The sequence below is a fragment of the Tetranychus urticae genome, chromosome 2, assembly GCF_039701765.1.
Source record: "Tetranychus urticae isolate SD_2017Ah chromosome 2, NJAU_TeUrti_SD_1.0, whole genome shotgun sequence".
Lineage (NCBI taxonomy): Eukaryota > Metazoa > Arthropoda > Arachnida > Trombidiformes > Tetranychidae > Tetranychus > Tetranychus urticae.
In genome coordinates, this window is record NC_142959.1 from 26,546,193 (window position 1) to 26,567,339 (window position 21,147).

The window sequence follows — 21,147 nt, forward strand, 5'->3', positions numbered from 1 at the left end:
TATTCGTAGTTATTTTTTGAGATATTTAAATTATAAACGGAAACCTAGACTCAATATTTAAATAAAACAATTTCAGTTGGATAATTAAGATTAAAGTGAATAGCAGTAATTTTCAAAGATAACTGTTTGTCACAGCATAAACCGGTGTTCATTTACAAGGTAAAAAAAGTCCGAGAAAAGTAATACGCGATCAAGATGAATAAATAAAATTTTGAAGCATATAAACATTTATTAAGTTAAATGTTGAAGTGAGTTTAGTTCACAAGTTAAGCCTAGAATTGGATCATTTGTCCCTTCCTTCTCTTCTCACCACCGATTTCGAAATGTTTACACCGCTTGATTGGAACTTGATTCCTATATTTGCAGTCGGTACATTCCATCCTAAGGACAATTTTCTTGGTTGTCTTAGCTTTCTTTCGGAAAATAGGCTTAGTTTGACCACCATATCCTCGTTGTTTCCTGTCGTATCTCCTCTTTCCTTGAGCGTGGATTGAATCTTTACCTTTTTTGTATTGGTTAACCTTATGCATGGTATGCTTCTTGCATTTACCACAATAGGTTTTTTTCGTTTTTGGAACGTTAACCATGATGATGGTCACTAATTTATAAATTTGACTAAAACAAAATAAATTGAATAGACAACTTAATTAAACAAATACAATTTGATAAAACAATCAAAAATAAATACAGCTCAACGAGTAAGAAGTTGTGACGGAAACGGAATCTCAACTAGCGACAGTCTCATTTAGCTAAAAGTTTATAGCGCGCCATTTTTAAAATATTATATTAACAGTGAGCCTCAAGTTTGAATATTTTTTAAATAAATTGACTTAAAATTTATCAAAAATATCTCTGAAATGTTGAAAAATTTAATTTTAGAGTAAGTAATAAAAATTCAATATTATTTCACTAAATTCTTCAAATTTTGGGTGAATAACTGAAGATCGGTTAGTTTACATCTGTAAACTTAGTGTAAAGCTATCTTAAGTTCATTTCAAATGCAATATTCAATGGGATTTGGCATATAAAATTGAGTTTTTGATTAATGAAACAAGGTAAATTAGGAGTAGAATATAATTTTAATGAGCATAAATTTTATAAATTTAGCAGTAACAATTTTATTATTATCGACCAACTTGGCCTAAACTTGTATCCGTCTTAGGATTGGCAGTGATAGCTTGGATTGAAACAATGACTTGATTGATTTTATTCTGTAAGTCTCTCAAGTCATTTATATACAAAATTCTGAGGACTTTAGCTGCTCGAGATAAATTTTGATCTTTAACATCAAACCCGAGAATACTATTCTCTAAGGTGAACGATTTTTCTCCGCTGGTTTCAAGTTCTTCTTTCTCGGACTGTAGAGCATCAGCTGTCAATCTTGTTTTTATGAGATGGTTTATTGCTTTCAAAGTTATCAAATGGTCAGGATGTTGAGGAACTTTCAATAGCTTAGCAAGCTCACCAATCCCATGTTTGAATTCTTTGGCATTGAAATCAAGATTGTCCAATGGATTAGCTTGAACCATTTGAGGGTTGCTTGCTTGATTTTTCACCAATTTGCCGGTGACATCCTTATATTTATCGACTAGATGACGATGTTGATGGAAGAGAAAACAATGCATAGTTAGATATAATGCGTGTTATCACATATGTTTTGATTGATTGAAATTACTCACAATTATCATTGTAGTCTAGTCTAACAGCTGTTGAGATTAGCCAATCCAAAACTAATTTTCGATCCTTGACATCAAATGGGCATTTTAATGATTCAAGGTACTAGTCAAAATTGATATATTTAGTTCATTATTATGAAGGAGCAAAATCGTATTACTCAAATTATTCAACTTACTTTTTTGAAAGCATTTTCCCAATCTGGAGAGCTAATCTTTCTGAGTCCTGATCTTTCTTCAATTGGATAATGTCTAATTTTTTGGTCTTCCAGCCAGGCAACTAGATTCCTGAATGAATTTTCATCTTAATAAATATGAACAAATAGATAAGAGTGTTAGTTATTGGGATTAAGATAGGATCGAGTTTACACTAACCTTCAACATTGAAATTATCGGCTTTACCAAATTCAATTGCTTTAAGCTTTCTAGAAAACATGTTGCAAGTTAAAATTAACTGTTAATTCCTACGATTTAAGAATACATTCAGTAATCGGAAAATTATTCAAACAGAAACAGAACTGTGCATAAAATTAGAGATTCGGCATTTCAGAGCCATCTACTGAGAATGAAAATAGTATACGATGTAAACAAAAATACGGAGTTTATTGTGTATTTTAATGTAATTGTTGTTGTAATTATTTTGCTAAAATGTTCTCGATTCGTTTATTTAATAATTTGACTAGTCAAAGGCCAATTCAACTTGTCAGAGGATTGCAAACTTCTTATGTTAACTGTGCATTGATCCAATCTCCCAGAGGTGCCCTTAAATACGAAGAGAAATATGGCGAATTTTACGAAGGAGACTTCAAAACGAGGTGGAAATTATTAAAAGAAGAATGGGCAGCAATGAAAAAATTTTATAGCAAATGGGACAACTGGGATCGATTTGTGTTCAAGCGTCTTTTTTCGCATCCTATGAAGAAAATTAAAACTATTATTCCTGGTGATGAATACATATTTGCTGATTTATCCAAACCTGAAAGTTTAAACGTTTGGAAACTTGGTTCAGATAGGATTTGGAACGAAGGATATTCTACTTGTCGTTTAGAGGCTAATAATGGCGGATATGCTACCTTTTCTGGTTACCTTGATTCAACCAATTTACCAAAAGACGGAACTATATCGCGAGTCGGTTAGTTTATACTCAATTTCTCTCAGTTTATATGCGAAAATTGAACTCATTTACTTTGTATTTTTTCTTAGGTTATGTAAACATGACGACTTATACTGCTCCAGAGTTTCTTGCTTGGGATAATAATTTTAATTTCGAAGACTGGTCTCATATAACATTGAAAATACGTGGAGATGGTAGACGCTGGTTGCTTATTTTAGGACAAAGAGGTTACTCAAATCAATGCTGGGATGATAAATATGTGACTTGGTTACCTACTCATGGAGGTCCTTATTGGCAAGAAGTCAAAATACCTTTTTCAAAATTTTTTCTCGGAGCACTTGGACGAATACAAGAACCTCAATGTCGCATGGATAAATATCCAATTACTTACATTGGTTTAACATTAATGGACGGTCGAACTGGGCCATTTAGGTTGGATGTAAAATCATTAGGTGTTGCCTATGATCCTAGAAATTATGAAGAGTTTGCATATGAAGACTATTATGTTCCCGAACACCCTCATCACTATTTGGATTAAAAATAATCTATTATTGTAAATATTATTAAGATTGTTATTATTTCTTTTCAAGTTTTCTAAAAATAACTTATCTAATTCCCTTTTGCTAGAAAATCTGTCTATTTAGAGTAAATAGATTCATCAAGAAAATGACAGAATCGATTGCTTTGATAATTGAGGTGTAAAATACAAAAAATTGTTAGATTGATGTAACACATAGTATAATACGAATAATAAACTATTTTTATTGATTTCGTCATTAGAAAGCTAATTAGTTATTGATTTTTCATTGAATCAAAGATGGAATAAAATGTTCAAAATGAAGACATTAACAATAAAAGTCATCTACGAAAATTTTGTACACTTTCCATTAAAATCTTCATGATGCAGCTTTCGAGAGTATTTCTTGTAATTGAATGTTTTCTGATTATCTTTCATGGTAAATCAACTCAATAATTTAACCAAAGACTGCTGATTAAATAGTTTCAACAGGTGAACAAGACATTATCAAAAGTAAAGCTTTCACATGTGAATGTATGCAACATGACAACTAAAAAAAGCGCAAAGTTTGATTGTTTTCACACAATTGTCATTTTGTAATAGCCTTTTATTTCTGAACCAAAAGAGATATTTTTTATACAATAAGTGAATGTGACCCGAAGTTGTAATACCCGAAGTGAATGATAGAATCGATCACATTATAGACCACTCAAATGAATAAAACGTTTGATATGATATAATACAGAGGTGGTTTATTGATTTTATTACAAAATAATTTACATGTAACTAACTACAAGATTGATTTTTCCTTAAATAATTTACAAGGTAAGAAATTATGAGAATAAAAAGACCCCATAAAGGAAACATAACAACTGTCATAGGAATTCTTGAAAAATATTGCAATTTAAGGCAAAGAAGGACCTCTGATATGAATAAAAGGGTAATACCAAATAACAGACCAGACTTCTCTTCCAAAATAGATCTGTTGTACTCTTCATAAGGATATCTGAGAGCATGAGCCACTTTAATTGCTCCATGGAAGAAAAAAATGCAATTAAGAACCCATAATGGCCAAAAGATAGCAAACCAGTTGGTCACTTTGTCCGATTTACTCTCCATTTTGATCAAGATGAAGCAACAGAAAAGAGATATAAGTAACAAGGTGGTAATTGATTTTTGGACGATACCCATATCTTTGATAATTCATTAAAAATAAAGACGACAACAATAAATAAATAAAAACACAGATGATGAGAAATGTGGGAGCGAAAGATGAAGATGGATCAATCAATCAATAAATCAATCAACGGTATAATCGAGTAAACACTTCTTTATAGAAACAGAATTAATCACATAGCAAAGAAAGAAGATAAAGACGAGTAGAGGATTCATGAAGGCATAATTCAAGTGATAATTTACACCAAATTGAATCAAAACAAAAGCCTATAGATTATGGTTGGGATTAACAAAAGATCGATTGAATGTAATACGATAATTCGAAGACACGGCTAATTATTTGTCAAGTTAATCGCACCAGAATTAACACTCATTGTTGTCTTTTTCATGAAAACATTTTCACATGTTCATGTGCCTCCATCTACAAGGTCAACTTGAAACAACTTGAAAAGGCTTTGCTTTGCTGTGGTTGCGCTGCAGTTGAATGTTGCTAAAATGCTAAGATTGAAGAGTAAACATTGAAAAAATGAGTAACAATGCGCATCAAAGGATGCTGCTTCTTCTAGTGGGTCCTACTGAGTTAGCATGAGTAGAATAAGAACTTTCATCAGAAGATTATTCAGTCTCTGATTTTTTTCTTTACTGTGATCTGAGTTTAAGCTCAGTGAGCTTTCCTTCTTCAAGAGCTATGTTTTTAGATTCTTGATGACTTTGGAGCCATCACCACATTCCCTTAACCTCATCCTTTTCATCTCCGTCATCACCATTGATCATCATCACAATTGTTATTATCTGTGTTAATGTATTATGGCCTCAGGTAAGGCTGGTGTCCATGTTATTCAATTAAAACCTATTTTGGTTTCGGAGCGACTTCAACAAGGATGCAAATTCGTCAAATGGGATGATGTGAGTTACTCTTATTTTTCATTTCAATTTCGTTGAGTGTCTTGTGTGTTTAACGATAGTTATTCAATATGTCCATCGTCAACTTTCATATTGCTTAATTGCTTTCAAGAAAATTGCAACATGAAATAATATTAGAAAGCAATTTTGCTGCATTTATCAAGGACACACTGTATTACTTTTCCCTTTTATTATTCCTTCTTCCTCGTAGGACTCAACTATAGGAACCCATGTAACTCTTTACATTGATTCAAAAGGATTTTTTCTCTATTGGAAAGATGTTTCCAATGAAATTGAATACCTTGAAATTTCATCCATTCGTGATACTCGGACTGGTCGTTATGCTCGAGTCCCTAGAGAAGGTCGTCTTCGTGATTCTTGTAACATTGGCCTTTCCGAGATACCGTTAGATGAGAGGACGTTCACTGTTGTTTATGGACCCGATTTTGTAAATACCTCTTTCATAAATTTTGTTGCTCCAAATCGAGAAGATGCTGTTGAATGGACCGACGCGGTTCTCAAAATGGCCTACAATCTGTTGGCCCTAAACTCATCCCCCTTTACCCTTTTAGCAAAAGCTCATACAAAGATTCGGTTAATGGTTGATCGAGAGGGTCGAATCCCGGTGAAAAATTTAATTAAACTGTTTGCTCAGCACAAAGATGACAAGAAGCGCGTTGAAAAGGCATTAGATTTCACTAACATTCCAACTGGCAAGTCAAGTTCCTTTGATCCGGATAAGTTTCCTCTTGAGACATTCTTACAATTTTATAAACATCTTGTTGTACGAAGTGAAGTTGACAAAATTTTTGACCGACTGTAAGTAGTACAAAAAATAACCTTAGAAATTTTTCTTAACCTTTTTTCTCTTATGTTATGTTATTTATTTATCAGCTCAAGACTTTTTGATTTGTTTCTTTCTCCTTCTTCTTCTTCTTCTCCTTTTCTCTCCATCTTCTACTTCATCATCATCATCATTCTCTCTGATTTGACTTGTAATATGTTTCAAGTGTGTTGATTGTATTATAAGTCAAGAGCTGATTTATATTTTCTTTACTTTTTTACGCTTTTTCAACTTTTCTTTTAATCTTTCCTTTTTACCTTTTTTCCACAAAATCAAATCAAATTTTCGTTCAATTTTGATTTTATTTCGTTTATGGCTGCGAAAAGTAAAAATCCTCACTCTTTCCATTTCTCTCTTCTTTCTGTCAAATAATAGTCTTTTGATTATTTTCATCGTCAGATTAAAGCCTAGCAAACAAAATTAACACATTTTAACGCATTATTCCAACGATAATTGCACATTTTTATCATTTTATTTTATGTTATTTTTTCTTCTTTTTTTCTTCTGCTCTTTATTCACCTTTCCTTGAAATAACTTTACAGTATTTCTGCCGGTGAAGCAAGTAAAAACGCAAACGATCATCCAAGGTTGATGACTGTTGATCAATTCGTCGATTTTTTAAATAAGGAGCAAAGAGATCCTCGATTGAATGAAATACTTTACCCATATGCTGATCGAGCCAAGGGAATAGAGTTAATATCTCAATATGAACCCAGTAAAGCCAATATTGAGAAAGGTAATCATTGAAATTTCACTTTTTACTTTCCTTTTACACACACAAAAAAACCTTTCATTTTTTTCAAATAATAGCAAGAAATATCTTTGATAATAGTGAATCATTTACTAGCTTTTCCACTTTTTCCACTCAAAGAATTGTTGATTTATTATACAGATGCATTGGTTTCTCACTTAACCTGTAAAAAACTGTTGATTGTGATTGCTGTAAAGCAAAAAATACACACATATACAATTTATGTGGAAAGCATGACTGCCATACTGCAATATATATTTATATTTTATCCTCAATCTTTCATGTAGAACCTCATTGTGATTTAGTTTGTCGTGTTATAACCACATTATACCAAATTATAACATGTAATTGAACAGGTTAAAGTTATTTTCCCTCTTCTTTTACAGTTGTGTTTACCCATTTTGATGGTTAATTATTATTTCCATTGGTTGACATCTTATCAACCAATATTGTCGTCCAATTTTCATCTCCTCTCCACTGTTTATGTTTTTGTTGTCATTTTTTGACGCTTTACCAAAGCTATAGTTGCTATACATACAATTTATACTCGTCAATCTGATTGACAATCCCCTTTCCGTTTGATTCAGTCATCATCTATTATCATCTTTTCAAGTCTATTCAGCCTCTCTTTGTTACTCAATAATTTACTTTCATACACTTACAAGGTTTACTTGTTAATCTATTTCTTTGCTTTTAACATCATCATCATCATCATCACCACCACGATCATCATCTTAATATTCCTTTCATCCTGTTTTTATTCTCATTCATTTATTTTCCACTTTTCTTCTTCCTCTTTTATCCACATTCATACATATATATATCAATTGGCTTCTAGACTGTATTTCAGCTGATGGTTTCCTTCGTTATTTGATGAGTGATGACAATGCCATTGTTGCGCCAGAAAAGTTTGACCATAACCTGGATATGAATCAGCCACTCAACCATTATTTCATTAATTCATCTCATAATACATATCTGACTGGTCATCAGTTGACTGGAAAATCTTCGGTTGAAATATATCGTCAATGTTTATTAGCAGGTTGCCGGTGTATTGAGTTAGACTGTTGGAATGGACGCAACTCCGATGAAGAGCCCATCATAACTCATGGTTATACCGTTGTTTCTGATGTTCCCTGTAAAGATGTACTTGAAGCCATTGCCGAGACAGCATTTAAAACTTCTGTTTACCCTGTAATTCTTTCATTTGAAAACCACTGTTCGACCCGTCAACAAGCCAAAATAGCACAATATTGTCGTAAAATTTTTGGTGAAACGCTTTTAACTGAACCCCTTCCCAACTATCCGCTCAAACCTGGAGTTAGCCTTCCCTCTCCAAATGCATTAATGAGAAAGATATTGATTAAAAATAAGAAGAAACACTCGAAAAAGAGGAAACACAAGCGAGGTTCCAATATTACTACAGGCACTTCAACCACGTCCAATGTTGCTTTAAGTTCCGGTGATGTTCTTAGTAGTGTTAGTGGACCCACAACCCGAGCCGATGTAACATCAACAGTATCTTCAAGTGACACCCTAGCCACAATAACTTCAGGTCTTCCACTTTCCACACCGGAACGACGTTTAACGCTTCAACCAAACAACAGTGATGAATCAAGTACACTTGAACGTGAAGATTCCTCCCAAATAGCTGATTATGATGATTGCCTTACTGGTCAAACCGGAGGAGTCTCAGGCTCAGGGACCAGTCAACAAGGGACAGTAACCAATAACAATAAAAGGATTCCACCAAGTTGTGATATAGAGAATGATAATGATTCCGATTCTAGTCTGGACGATGAAGATGCAGGTCCACCAAGTGAAGCAGGCGGAGGTACCTCTGGAGGTTCAATTGGTGAACAAATAGACGGTGATGTCGTCAAGGAAGCTGAAGCATGTGATGATATGTCCGCTATCGTTAACTATATCCAACCAGTTAATTTTGTTTCATTTGAACATTCAGAAAGTAAGTAATTAAGTTTACTTATTAACTCTGTTGTTGTTTTTTGTCTTTATACCTTTTCCTTTACATTTTATTACAATGTGTAAAAACAACATTGAATCAATCAGGTAGAACTAAAATAGCTTCAATTTACATAATCATTTCCTAAATTAATTAACATTAATTATCATTAACATATTAACTCTCTATTAACTTTTTTTTTACCATTTCTTTTTTTCTCTATTTACTTTTCAGAACGCAATAGAAGCTATGAAATATCTTCATTCGTTGAAGCAACAGCAACAAACTATTTAAAAGAAAGACCAGTAGATTTCGTCAAGTAAGTTAATATTCATCACCTGAAAAGTTCCAAAAAAAATGATTGGCAAAATTAAGCACTTTGTAGTTGACAGTTAACTACCTTATCAATCTTTCAACTCGTATTCATCCACCAAAGTCTCTTTAATTATTCACAGCGAAAAGCCTTCGACATAAAAAAAACCCAATTTTGAGTAAATGCATGTTCAAGATTAAGAGCATGTATAAGATGCTACAGATGGTAAAGAAGAGTTCTGATAAAATAGCGAAACTCAATTAACAGACAAAAAAAAGTATTACAAAAATAATGATCATTTCAGGGAATAGAATGCATTATTTACTCTAAAACTAAATGGTTATTGAATTTTGTATTTACTTCTGTTAATATTATTGTTAACATTTTTTTTTTAATTTCACCTAAAACATTGGTAAAAGATTAGCTGACGAAAAGGATTTTCATTTTGATAAATTGAATAAAGGTGTGCAATTGATGATAACTTTTACCTTGCTCATCATAATGGAAACTTGTGTTTATATATAATATTATTTCAAGTCTTTTTTCTTCATTTCTTTCATCTTATTCTTGATCATCTCTTTCATCTGCTGGGTTCATAGAGATATTATTTTATTTCATTTTCTTGCCTGAAAAGTTACAGGGTTATGTTATCTGGTGTCGAAAAAACAAGCTAATGTAATTTTTATGATAAAAAATATACCCAAATATCTTAAATCTATCTTTCACTTTTTATTTATTTTCCTTTTCTTCTATTAACCTGACGATCATCATCAACCTGATCATCTTCATCATCTACCTTGCAGCCTAAACAAAGTTCAGTTAAGCCGAATCTATCCGAAAGGAACTCGAGTAGATTCAAGTAACTATATGCCTCAAGTCTTTTGGAATGCTGGTTGTCAAATGGTTGCCCTTAATTTTCAAACTTTAGGTAAGTTGATTTCAAAAGTTTAGTAAAATGCTCAACATTTCCACCATAACTTTGGTTTTATCAGAGGAAGAAAAAAAGAGAAAAAAATTCCCCAAAATCAACAGAAGAAGAAAAAATCCTTTAAAAATAAAAGTCAAAATAATAATGGTAAAGAAGATGAAGAAAAGGAAGAAGAAAAGGCAAGAGAATGATGATGAAGCAAAATGGGAATCTTGAAATTTTACTCCAACATTTCCTGTCAACTTTTCATTTTTGCTTTTTTCTCAATTCATCATCCTTCGTCTATGAACAGTTTTCACCAGAGATGATTCCTATGATGAGAATCGTCCTGATGATCATTATCATGACCCTTCACTAATAACTCTTTAACAGTACTCGATATAATTTCTTGTTCTCTCACACTTTTCCATCCATTTCTCAGTTCTATTCATTAAACTCTATCAACATTGACTTACATAACTTGTGTACAGACTCAATATAATAACATATAAACATCATCATTACTATTTTTTTTCTGCTGCTGCCTTCCCTTTTCATCTTCACCTCCCATTTGCATCTTCATTGTATGCTGTCTCTGTCTTTATAACTATTATATCAAAAACGTCGAGGCTAACAGCTTGTAATATAATCAACTTCAAAAACTAGATTCCCATCTGAATTGCTAAATAGTCTTCAGTAGGAGTCCTTAAGCAAATATCAGTAGCAACATTCATTTCCAACTGAGCTCTCAACGCTATTTTTTTACATATTAACCCATTTTTATCTGTAAATTTATCATCATCTTTACTTTTATCCTTTACCCTTTCATTTTTCACTCATCAACAGTAATAGCACCATCATCATCATAATCATAACTATTATTATTTTGCATCTTTTTGCTAAACATTTCACACATGATAAGCAATCTTGATAACTAAATCCAACTTTTTTTTATTGCATCAAATCTTTTAATTATCAGCTTACAGGAATACAAATATCGTATATTATTTCATGTTTGTCCATTATTAATGCATCACATACAAATAGCAAACAATTTACAGGTTTATCTATTATTTCTCAACAATCGTGTACATCTTATTTTGTTACGTGATGATAAAGTTAATTCACAGGTTATTCCTCCTCTTTCTTTCCCTATTCAGAATCGAGTAAATCTTTTTATTTTTTTTCAGTTTAAATCTTCCTTCTATCATGAACTCGTCTCTCCATTTTGTCGAGTTGTATGTATTTGAATCACTTTACAAAAATTTGTTGCATTTTCAACAAATGTCTCTCTCTAAATTCAGGGAATGATAAGTAAAGAAATAGATGGTTCTACACTTGATTCCTTTCCATTCCTATAAGAATCTCTTCTTATTCAATAATCGTGTGTCGATCAATAACCTTTCCTGTCTTCTTCTCTCTTTCTCTTTCCTTCCTTAACCTTCATCCACCCCTTTCCTCCCTCTTTTCCTCTTCTCTTTCCTCTTCTCTTTCTCCTCCTTTTTTTCAAGTTTCTCTTCCTTTTCATATCTCACAATAAATTACATGTTATACACGTTAATCTCCATTCCAAAGCCTTTCATATCTTTCCATGTCCATTGTGACGACACTGAAAATGGTGCACATTTTACCGTCTCCGTCTGGTTTGAATGAAATGAAATTGATAAACTGGGAATGATTGTAATTTGCTATTGATCTTATGCGCTTCAATTGATCTTCAACTTGTTAAATAAACTGTCTCTAGATACTGAAAGGATTACAGTTGTCATAGTTACTGTCTAGTGTGGGAGTCATTTGGGTGATGCTGCAGGGTTGAATAGGATTATTGCTGCTGGGAACCAAATTATCTTACCATGAACATCGAGAAACTGAAAGGGAGTTGAAAAGAGCTGAAGAAGAGGAAAAATTCAGAATAAAATAGGAATCATTGAGATTTACTGGGAAACTTTTCCCTAAATTCTCACACTAATTAAATGCATTTCTCTTCACAATTTGGTTTTGCCTTTTTTACCTCTTCATCTTCATCATCTTCATCATCATCTCTCTGCTATTTTATCACATTTCTGTATATTCTAATCTTACAATTACAATTTTATTCTTTTATTTATTTATTTATTTTATTCTCTCTCTCTACCTTTAACCCTTTTCAATCGTAGATCTCGGGATGCAATTAAATCTAGGAATTTTTGAATATAATGGAAGAAGTGGTTACCTTTTAAAACCTGATTTCATGAATCGTTTAGATAAGAAATTTGATCCTTTCACCGAATCAACTGTTGATGGGATAATTGCGGGAACAGTTTCGGTTAAGGTAAGTTTCTCTTGGAATAACATGTTAACTTTATTTAAGCTTCTCTTTGACGGTGAAATTAACTTTTATAGGTAAGTTAATTAATTTAAAATCCATTACCAAACATGATTAATTGTTTCCTATCATTGATTAATTTAATGATTCATTTCCCATTTAATGTTACCGTCAAAAGAAATGCTTACTATGTAAAATTTAACCTTTGTTTTGTTTATGTTTTGCAACAAGTTTTAATGATTTATTTTTCTTTCTCTTCATCTTGTAATATCTGTTAATATTTCCGGATATATTCAGATTATTTCAGGTATCTTTCTTAGTGATAAAAGAACGGGAACCTTCGTAGAAGTGGATATGTTTGGGTTACCCGCGGACACGGTTCGCCGAAAAAGAACCAAAACCGTGCCTAACAATGGAATTAATCCAATCTATGACGATGAGCCTTTTATATTTAAGAAAATTGTTCTTCCTGATTTAGCCTGTCTTCGGGTTTCTGCCTATGAAGAAGGTGGTAAACTAATTGGTCACAGAATTCTTCCTGTTGTCGGACTTAGACCCGGTTACCGTCACATAGCCTTACGCAATGAGTCTGGCCAATCATTAACTCTTCCTACTCTTTTTGTCCATATAACTGTTAAAGATTATGTTCCTGATGGTTTGTCCGAATTGGCTGATGCACTGGCTAACCCAATAGCTTACCAATCAATGGCTCATAAACGAGCCAAACAACTGTTAGCCTTGACAGATGAGAAAGAAGAAGATAGCGTTGACGGTGTTTCAGGGACAGGACCAAGTTCAGGCTCTGGACTCACTAATGCAGCTACAACTTCTGCCAAAGTGGTGGTTACCGGTGATTCTAGTGAACGAAAGAGTAATGTAACAGATGATGGTAGACGCACATCGACCGGGATATTTGGTTCATCATCTTCTAAACATGAATCCATGAATGGAACCGTTTCTGCCACACCTGGTCGCAATGCTACAACCTCATCCTCTGTAGCTCATTCAAGTCAAATTGTCTCCTCATCACCAGCTCATCCTTCATCAGTGCCTCCATTGATCCGTCAAGATACCATTTCATTAAGGAAAAACCAATCAGTTCGTAGTTTGTCAGACGAAGCAGCGTCTGAGAAAATGGTTTATCTGTTGGAAATTGAGGCAGAAAACTTTGAACCCGAGTCACTTGAAGCTCTTAAACAGCATAAAGATGTTGTCAAAGTAACACGTAAACTGGAAGAAGAGTTAGCATCATTACGGAAGAAGTTTGAAAAAACGAAAGCAAAAGAAGTGGATGTTACCCAGAAAAAGGAGGATAAAATAATGGGCTCACAAAGTAAACAACGATATGTTTTAGGGAAAAAATTATCTCGAAAACCTTCAACGGATGCAAGAAGTATGATGAAACGTTTAAGTGAAGTTGACCTGCAACAAACAAGCTCTGAAAAAGCAGAGAAACTGGAAGAATTACATCGGACTCTGTCTGAATCCATGGTGAAAATTATCCTGGAACAGTATCAAATTGAAAAAAATCTTCTTGACAAGTATCATGAAAAGTATTATGCAGCCCTGGAAGTAGCTATGCAAACATCTCAATCCAACCAGGAACAAGAATTACAAAAGTTACACAGTCGCGATGTAAACAGTTTACAGCGACGAATTGATGCTCAGATCAAGGAAGTAATAAACAGTTCTGGTAAAAAGTTCAAGGATAAAAATGAAGCCAACCGAGTTAGACGGGAACAGCAATCACGTCTTGTTGATCAAGCAGTTATTGAAAGGCAACGTCTTGATAGTATTTTGAAAAAGCGTAAAGCTGAATTGGCCACTAGACATAAATTAATTCAGAAGGAATTGACAGAGGATAAGTTGAAAGCAAAAGAAAACCTTGATCATGAATATCAAGCCAAGTGTGACGCTTTACAGGAAGAGTTTAGATCGAATACAAATTTATTTATGGAAAATTGGACTTTAAAAAAGTGAATGAAAAGCCATTAAATTAACGCATAAAACTACGTGTACGCAACAAAAGAGAAACAGTTTTAAACATAATTGAATTCGCACACATTGAAACAGGGAAAAGTGTTCGCAACTTTAACCCGTCAGCAACAAGCAACCATCATCAGAGACACAATCCATAATGTACGATAAAATTTAATCATGTCAAAGGAAAATGATTATCTCATAATATGAACTGATTTTTAATCTTTTAACTCATTCACTTGATTGTTTTTGTCATGTAATAATGATGATGAAGGATACAGTCAAAAAGTCTTGTCTATTTGTTATCATTGAGCATTTACACAAAAAACAAAACTGCAAGAAAAAAAATCGAGATGAATGAAAAAGTAAAGGCAACTCAAATGCGCAATTAATTTTTGTTAGCAACAAAAATAACCAATCAACCAACTAATCAGTTACATCAAGAATTGTCTTGATGATGTTGAATACACAAAAAAGTCATAATTGATTTAATTTATAGCTTTGTTTTTTTGTAATCCAAGTTTTCCTTCGCCCTTTTAACTCTTCCTTAAAGATGACAAAAAGAATGTTGATTTTTTAGTTCGTTTTTCGATGATTCTATTAATAATAGATGTCAATTAAGTTGATGCAAGCAATTAGCTCCTTTCAATTCATCTGATAACAAAAGATGAAACATAATGTTGATCTCTTAATCCCCAATAATCTTTCAATCATTGCTCTCTTTCCCTCTCCTTCCTTTACTATTGTGATCATTAATTAAAAAGGTGTTAAATCCCTAATTTCAACTATTTTGTGCTCACTACTACGTAATTGTTAAATATATCCTATTATACCTTTAAATCTGATCCTAATAAGAAAAAAAAGAGCAAAGAATATAATCATTCCATTGCTTTGAACAAAACATGTAACCTTTTGTAGAGACGAATAAATTGTGACAAATCAAACAAAAAACTTGATTAAATAAATGTCTGATTGTTTTTAGTTAATTATACAATTTTGTCATTTATTATTAATAAACTTGTTTTCAAAGGGTATCCAGAAATGTCCATTTCAAATCCATTTTTGTGTTTCTATCAAATTGTAACAAAAGGTAAATTTTACTTCCCATCAGCCGAGTTGTCCTCTGAAAATCTGCATGATTTGGTAAACAAGAAGTACAATTCAGTCAATTAAATCAGTTAATAGCAAAGCGAAAAGTATATTTAAACGGAATTTACTCGATAGAACGAGAAATGTGCAAAAAACACTCAAAAGCGCTTTGATATGACATTAACAGTCGTGTACGAAGGATGGGAATACAAAAAACTGCAGAAAAGAAGGAAATTATTTCTGTTTCAATAATAGAGTTGAAAATTCAATTAAATTTCTGTCTATTTTTTGTATCTGACTAACTGTTTACTGAATTACTCGGGAAGCAGGGTTAATGTTACTTAAATACACAAACAAATTTGTTCTGAATTTAATTAAATTAGGAATAAAAGGCATTAAACTTTAAATCTACCAAATAGAGACATCTAGTTGTGTGAAAATTTAACAGATATTATCGATTGGCAAGTCTGTGAAGAGACAAATTGTTGAAACTGAATTTTGATCGATCCAATTCAACAATTTGCTACAAAATTGACAATAATTTAACATTAATTCAAGTGTCAACAAAGCTCATTTCTGATTTCCAAGTCAATTTTTGTGTGTTGATCATTTGATGAGGAGGAAAATGTGATTCAAATCGTTTTTGTTGTTGAATACAATTGTTGAGCCAATCAAGCTGAACGTTGTGAATGAGTGATCATTTAAAGAGTGTAAGTTATATGAAGAATTTATTATATCTTCATTATTCTGTCAACAGGGTTAATCAATAATTAATAGATACATAATACATAATCAGGGTGAAATAAATTAGGCACAATAATTTTTTCTTTGAATACATTTGTTCATGGGAAACTGGCACAGACAATTGGATGATTGGGTTAGTAATGAATTAACGGAAATCTGGAACAATAATTATTTCAATGTAACCACAGAGCGTTTAAAATGAAGATTAATCAAAAATTGATCAACAGACAATGATTAATAAATGTGATTACCACCAACCACCATGTTCACCCCCATAATGGTCATGCCTGTAAAGAGATGGTAAAAGAGTAAGAGATAAAAATGAAAAAAATGAGTTAATTTAATCAAATATAATGGTCCATTGAGTTTCGATTGTTAATTTAGATCGAAATTATTCTTTTGTACTGAATCAACTGATCGAAGAAACCAATGAATTAATTGTGAAGACTAGACAGAGTCGACCAAAATGAAATGTTAATATACATTGTAATGTGGATGAAAAAAGGGCTGAAAAACCTTACCAATTGTCCTTTAAATTCCTTGAAATTCATATAACCAAAAGATAGTCCACTATGTTCGGGTGTTATGTGACCTTTAACATGAGTATTCCAAGTTTCATGAACCCTGGGTCTATAATCATGAGTACTGAGTTAACAATGGACGGTCAACAAAAAAATATCAACATTTCATTTTCAAGTCGCACATCACTAACATCTTTCTCAATACAAATCAAATATGTAACCATTAAGACAACAATTAGACTTTAAGAGCATTTCTATTGACTGATTTTTACCTTAATTTGATTAATCGATTTTCAAGACAAATATTTTATTGCTTGATTGCGTTCAATTTTACTGTTCAGTCAACAAAGGCTCGCAAACTATTCCTAAATTACATTTTTACATTGAAAGGTTTAGTGATTTCTTCAAGAGGTTTCTCAATAGATTAGCAAGAATGAATTGGATAAGATCTATGTTAGTGATTTAGTTTAGATAATTGGACAATTTAGATAATTAAGTTACTTACACGTAAGGATAATAGACGTAAGCAGGGGCATGTTCATGTTGACGTCCTAATAGAGAGCCGATGAGAAGACCAGTCAAGAATTTTTTTGAAGCATAAGTTGTAACAATCAGGAAAAATAAAGAAACCAGAAAAATAAGATAAGACACTTTTGAAGTCATTGTGAGTTGATTGTTTGATTCCGTTGGTTTTGATTCGATTGGTTTGAATTCAACACTCTTGTTGGAGCTTTTGATTGAAATTGAAAACTAAATCAAGTCGTTTTTGATTTATATACGATGAGTTTTTTTGATCTGCTTCAATTTGATCAAACAGGCGGAGTTGATGACTTGTGTAAACAAAAAAATTGTCAAAATATTGGCCGATTTGATGGTTGTTGTTGTTGTTGAATGCAAGGTTATTTAACATATTCCAGGTCATATGTTTGATTAATTGATACGTCGATAACCCGAAAAATGAAATGACTTAACTCGACTTTTGATTTCAGGTCATCATTACTTGTAATTAACAGGATATTTAATACTCTTTCTTGACTCTCTTTTCACCTTCATCTTGTCCCTTCCATTGTTCACTCCGATAGTGTGACAGTTTTTAATAATAGTATTAGCAATCATTCAATTAGTGAATTACTGTAATCAAACAATTTTATTCATGTTGAACTGTTTGATTAACACGGGATGAAAGTCAACTGCGAACTCAGTGGTATGTGTGTGCACTCAACTTAAACCAATGCCAATTCAATTCCTAAAATTTTAATTATGTATCAAATCACTTTTATTTGATAATTTTGCTCCATTAATCAATTAAATATGGTAATCAATTTTTCGTTTCGCCAGTTTATTAGACAGTCAACAACTGAAAATAATGTTTTAAATAAAAAAAATAGTAAATAAAATATGATGAGTTAATGAGTAAATGTATTATCCTTCAAACATTAAGTTGAGTCAAGCAGAAGAACCTTCCCAAAGAACGGGTAAGCTGACGCTGATTTCACTCGATTGGCTTGATTTGGTCATTGTTAAGGACAGCATTCCTTGAGGTTTCTTTTCATTCTGACTTTGATTAGGTCGAGGTTTAAGTAACGCTTGATTAGGTCGTTCAACTTGTCGATTCCCCAAATCTTTAAGTATGCTTTCAAATTCGTCGGCCTTTTGTTCAGCGAGGCTAACATCAGCGTCCTGTTTTTGTAGGCTTATTCTCGTGTCAGCCTTCTTGTTTTGTTTATTGTTGAATATATTTAACTTTGCTTTCTTCGACACGAAATCGCCCATATTGGGAAACATATCACCTGATTTGCGTTTACTTTGGTTCTGCAGACTTTCGGATAATTCATAATTTTTTGGCGGGTAATCCTCTTCCATTAAGGGAACTCCTTGTTGTATTGAGTCTAGAAACCAGTGAAAACTCACTTTTTTTATCGATGCATATTTCAGTGATAGATCATATTTTTTCCCTTCAGGAGCCATAACGACTAAATGAGTGACAACGGATGGGTTAAAATCGCCTGCATATTTGCCGCCATTTCTTTCAACCTTCTGCTTAATGAGTGATCTCTTTTCAAGCGGGACCTGTAGTCAAAATTATGAACAATAAGTCAAGAAATTAGATATTTTGACATTAAGTCAGATGCACATGTAAATATTGAAGTGTTAAAATTTACCATTGAAAAACAAATCGTGAAACCTTGAAAGAGAGGTAGCCTGAACCTTTGAAAAGATGGATGAGTTGCTGGGAGTATTTCACTTCCGCTTTGATTGTAAACAGCATCGATCCATTTAGGTTCCATTAAAACTTTGGACAGTTTATGCTTTCGAACATATAATGATTTAGCTGTGGTCCAATCAAGAGTGATTAAATGGGTCACTTTTTTAGTCAATCCATCTTTTAATTTACCACCCATTCTCTTTACCTTGATTTGAAGATCTTCCCTTTTTTTGTCATCAGTTAGATGACTGAATGTCAAGACACAATTGCTGAAACATCTAGCCAAATCCGAACGAGGAATGATGGTTAAAGCATCCGACCCCATGACGAACTTTTAACAATAAATAAATAAAATAATTAACTAAAAAATATAAACTTCAAAGAAGCTGTTAAAGAGTGAAGAATAGTTGACAAGAAAAACAACATTATTCTTTGGACTATGCAATAATCGCAATGTATTTCAATAACATCGATAGTATCGAACATTTCACATGTGGTTTTATTTGGATTGTTTTCAATTTAAAGCTGCTTAAGCTCTATGTACTAACCACTGCATGTTTGTTTGAGTCTATTTTTATTAATTTGTTAATTATCGATTGTGTTTAGTGATATTAAAATGGCGTTCAATAGTTCCAGTGACGATGTAATTCCAGTATCTGGTTTTGCTTCGGACGATGATGGAGAAGAAAATTCAAATGCGTCAGTTTCTTCCGATAGTGATGATCAAGGAATAAGTTCCAAAGCATGGGGTAAGAAAAAGTCCGTCTATTTTGGTACCAATTATGTGGATAAAGATTTCAGAAAGACCACTCAAGAAGAGGAAGATCTTGCTAAGGATGAAGAAGAGGAAGCCAAAATGATTCAACAAAGAATTTTGAAAGAAATTCAAGAGGATGACTTGGATCTCGACTGGTTACCCGATATTAAGGAAGCTGGAGAAACTTTACAAGAAGTTGAAATAGACATCGATTCTCTTTCAAAGAAGGAAAAGAATGAACTTCTCATGAAAACGGCTCCTGAGTTACCAAATCTGGTCGAGGATTTCAAAAAAAGTTTGGCTGAAATGGAGAAGCACAAAAAGGTGCTAAACTACTCCAATGTGGATAATATCGAAGCTTATAAATTAAGTTTACCTTTTAGGTTATTCAAGACTAAATTCAACCTTTTGAATTGTTATTGTATGAACATAAGTTTTTATCTTCTTCTCAAATCCAAGGGAAAATCGACAGTGAACCATCCTTGTGCTTCCAATTTAGTCAAACTAAAGAAAACCATTCTTAATGTTGAGAAAATCGAGAACAAAAAACAGTTTAAAGCTATGGTTAAAGGATTCTTGGCAAAGATCGCTACCAAAAGTAAAATTATAATGAATGAAGAACCTGAAGATGAAGAAATGGACCTCAGAGATTATGATGATGACAGAACTAATCAAGTCGAGCAAGACAATGAAAATGAAGATGCAGAGCAAGACAAAGATGAAACTGTCAATTCCAATCCACAAGATGAACAAGATATTGAACTTGTTGAATATGGTGATCTTAGAGAACAAGTAGAAAGTGAAGAAGACCAATTCGATGAGGACCTGGATGAAGAGGAAGAAGACGAGGACGAGGAAGAAGAAGAGGACGAAGACGAAGATGAAATCAATGTTAAGCTCGATGCCAATGACGAAGAAGATGATAAAATGGATGAGTCGGGAGTTAGAAGACCAATCAACTACCAAATCGCCAAAAATAAAGGACTTACTCCTAAAAAGAGAAAAGACCAGCGTAACCCGAGAGTTGCTCATCGAAGAAAGTTCAAGAAAGCTAAAGCGCGTAGGAAAGGACAAGTCAGAGAACCTAGAAAAGAAATCAAAAAATATGCTGGTGAAATATCTGGAATTAGAAGTACGACTGTTAAAAGTATCAAATTTAAATAGAACCCATTGTATATAATAATAGACTTTTTTCAATGCAATGAATTATTTTGCAATTTAAACAGATTATCATTTTTCGCGAAATTAATCAACTCAGAAATTTATAACAGACAATGTTAACGGAAAAATGAATTTTTTGTACAAAAATTAACCAAACCTCCATAAAAACTGAATAATTAATTTGAACAATTAAGCCAAATAAAACCTTGTATCAAAATCTATC

At 32.7% G+C, this 21,147-nt stretch overlaps 6 protein-coding genes and 1 long non-coding RNA gene across 7 annotated transcripts; 3 read left to right on the forward strand and 4 right to left on the reverse strand.

Moving 5' to 3' along the window:
* Positions 1 to 209: 209 nt before the first annotated feature.
* RpL36A (ribosomal protein L36A) lies at positions 210 to 704 on the reverse strand. Its single transcript, XM_089267609.1, has one exon. The coding sequence runs from the start codon at positions 585 to 587 to the stop codon at positions 273 to 275; it is 315 nt and encodes a 104-aa protein (XP_089123735.1). The 5' UTR covers positions 588 to 704; the 3' UTR covers positions 210 to 272.
* Positions 705 to 1,060: 356 nt separating this feature from the next.
* Positions 1,061 to 2,163, reverse strand: LOC107360837 (tRNA-splicing ligase complex subunit RTRAF). Its single transcript, XM_015927564.3, has 4 exons — positions 2,049 to 2,163; positions 1,853 to 1,977; positions 1,680 to 1,779; positions 1,061 to 1,588 (listed from the first exon to the last, which is right to left on the reverse strand). The coding sequence occupies exons 1-4, from the start codon at positions 2,107 to 2,109 to the stop codon at positions 1,125 to 1,127; spliced, it is 750 nt and encodes a 249-aa protein (XP_015783050.1). The 5' UTR covers positions 2,110 to 2,163; the 3' UTR covers positions 1,061 to 1,124.
* A 93-nt stretch (positions 2,164 to 2,256) lies between these two features.
* On the forward strand, positions 2,257 to 3,350 carry CIA30 (complex I intermediate-associated protein 30). The gene is made up of 2 exons (XM_015927563.3): positions 2,257 to 2,805; positions 2,877 to 3,350. Exons 1-2 carry the CDS (start codon positions 2,322 to 2,324, stop codon positions 3,323 to 3,325), a joined length of 933 nt encoding a protein of 310 aa, XP_015783049.1. The 5' UTR covers positions 2,257 to 2,321; the 3' UTR covers positions 3,326 to 3,350.
* Positions 3,351 to 4,956: 1,606 nt separating this feature from the next.
* Positions 4,957 to 15,432, forward strand: Plc21C (Phospholipase C at 21C). The gene is made up of 8 exons (XM_015927128.3): positions 4,957 to 5,386; positions 5,595 to 6,202; positions 6,770 to 6,963; positions 7,817 to 8,944; positions 9,176 to 9,260; positions 10,058 to 10,182; positions 12,318 to 12,472; positions 12,764 to 15,432. The coding sequence occupies exons 1-8, from the start codon at positions 5,288 to 5,290 to the stop codon at positions 14,444 to 14,446; spliced, it is 4,077 nt and encodes a 1,358-aa protein (XP_015782614.2). The 5' UTR covers positions 4,957 to 5,287; the 3' UTR covers positions 14,447 to 15,432.
* An 814-nt stretch (positions 15,433 to 16,246) lies between these two features.
* Positions 16,247 to 17,463, reverse strand: LOC112538657 (uncharacterized). Its single transcript, XR_003081923.2, has 3 exons — positions 17,306 to 17,463; positions 16,801 to 16,924; positions 16,247 to 16,566 (listed from the first exon to the last, which is right to left on the reverse strand). It is a non-coding gene; the product is annotated as an uncharacterized LOC112538657 (long non-coding RNA).
* Positions 17,464 to 18,122: 659 nt separating this feature from the next.
* On the reverse strand, positions 18,123 to 19,414 carry LOC107360468 (DNA topoisomerase 2-binding protein 1). The gene is made up of 2 exons (XM_015927131.3): positions 18,963 to 19,414; positions 18,123 to 18,870 (listed from the first exon to the last, which is right to left on the reverse strand). Exons 1-2 carry the CDS (start codon positions 19,329 to 19,331, stop codon positions 18,247 to 18,249), a joined length of 993 nt encoding a protein of 330 aa, XP_015782617.2. The 5' UTR covers positions 19,332 to 19,414; the 3' UTR covers positions 18,123 to 18,246.
* Positions 19,415 to 19,484: 70 nt separating this feature from the next.
* LOC107360467 (something about silencing protein 10) lies at positions 19,485 to 20,986 on the forward strand. Its single transcript, XM_015927130.3, has one exon. The coding sequence runs from the start codon at positions 19,623 to 19,625 to the stop codon at positions 20,925 to 20,927; it is 1,305 nt and encodes a 434-aa protein (XP_015782616.2). The 5' UTR covers positions 19,485 to 19,622; the 3' UTR covers positions 20,928 to 20,986.
* The last annotated feature ends 161 nt before the right edge of the window (positions 20,987 to 21,147 follow it).

Excerpts from the sequence above, each read along its gene's own strand:
- RpL36A (XM_089267609.1), bottom strand. The coding sequence starts at position 587 with ATGGTTAACGTTCCAAAAACGAAAAAAACCTATTGTGGTAAATGCAAG.
- LOC107360837 (XM_015927564.3), bottom strand. The coding sequence starts at position 2,109 with ATGTTTTCTAGAAAGCTTAAAGCAATTGAATTTGGTAAAGCCGATAAT. Across the intron at positions 1,978-2,048 it reads CGATAATTTCAATGTTGAAG|ATGAAAATTCATTCAGGAAT; the intron begins GTTAGTGTAAAC and ends ATATTTATTAAG. Across the intron at positions 1,780-1,852 it reads GGGAAAATGCTTTCAAAAAA|TACCTTGAATCATTAAAATG; the intron begins GTAAGTTGAATA and ends AATTTTGACTAG.
- CIA30 (XM_015927563.3), top strand. The coding sequence starts at position 2,322 with ATGTTCTCGATTCGTTTATTTAATAATTTGACTAGTCAAAGGCCAATT. Across the intron at positions 2,806-2,876 it reads CGGAACTATATCGCGAGTCG|GTTATGTAAACATGACGACT; the intron begins GTTAGTTTATAC and ends ATTTTTTCTTAG.
- LOC107360468 (XM_015927131.3), bottom strand. The coding sequence starts at position 19,331 with ATGGGGTCGGATGCTTTAACCATCATTCCTCGTTCGGATTTGGCTAGA. Across the intron at positions 18,871-18,962 it reads TCACGATTTGTTTTTCAATG|GTCCCGCTTGAAAAGAGATC; the intron begins GTAAATTTTAAC and ends TTTTGACTACAG.
- Plc21C (XM_015927128.3), top strand. The coding sequence starts at position 5,288 with ATGGCCTCAGGTAAGGCTGGTGTCCATGTTATTCAATTAAAACCTATT. Across the intron at positions 5,387-5,594 it reads AATTCGTCAAATGGGATGAT|GACTCAACTATAGGAACCCA; the intron begins GTGAGTTACTCT and ends TCTTCCTCGTAG. Across the intron at positions 12,473-12,763 it reads CGGGAACAGTTTCGGTTAAG|ATTATTTCAGGTATCTTTCT; the intron begins GTAAGTTTCTCT and ends GGATATATTCAG.
- LOC107360467 (XM_015927130.3), top strand. The coding sequence starts at position 19,623 with ATGGCGTTCAATAGTTCCAGTGACGATGTAATTCCAGTATCTGGTTTT.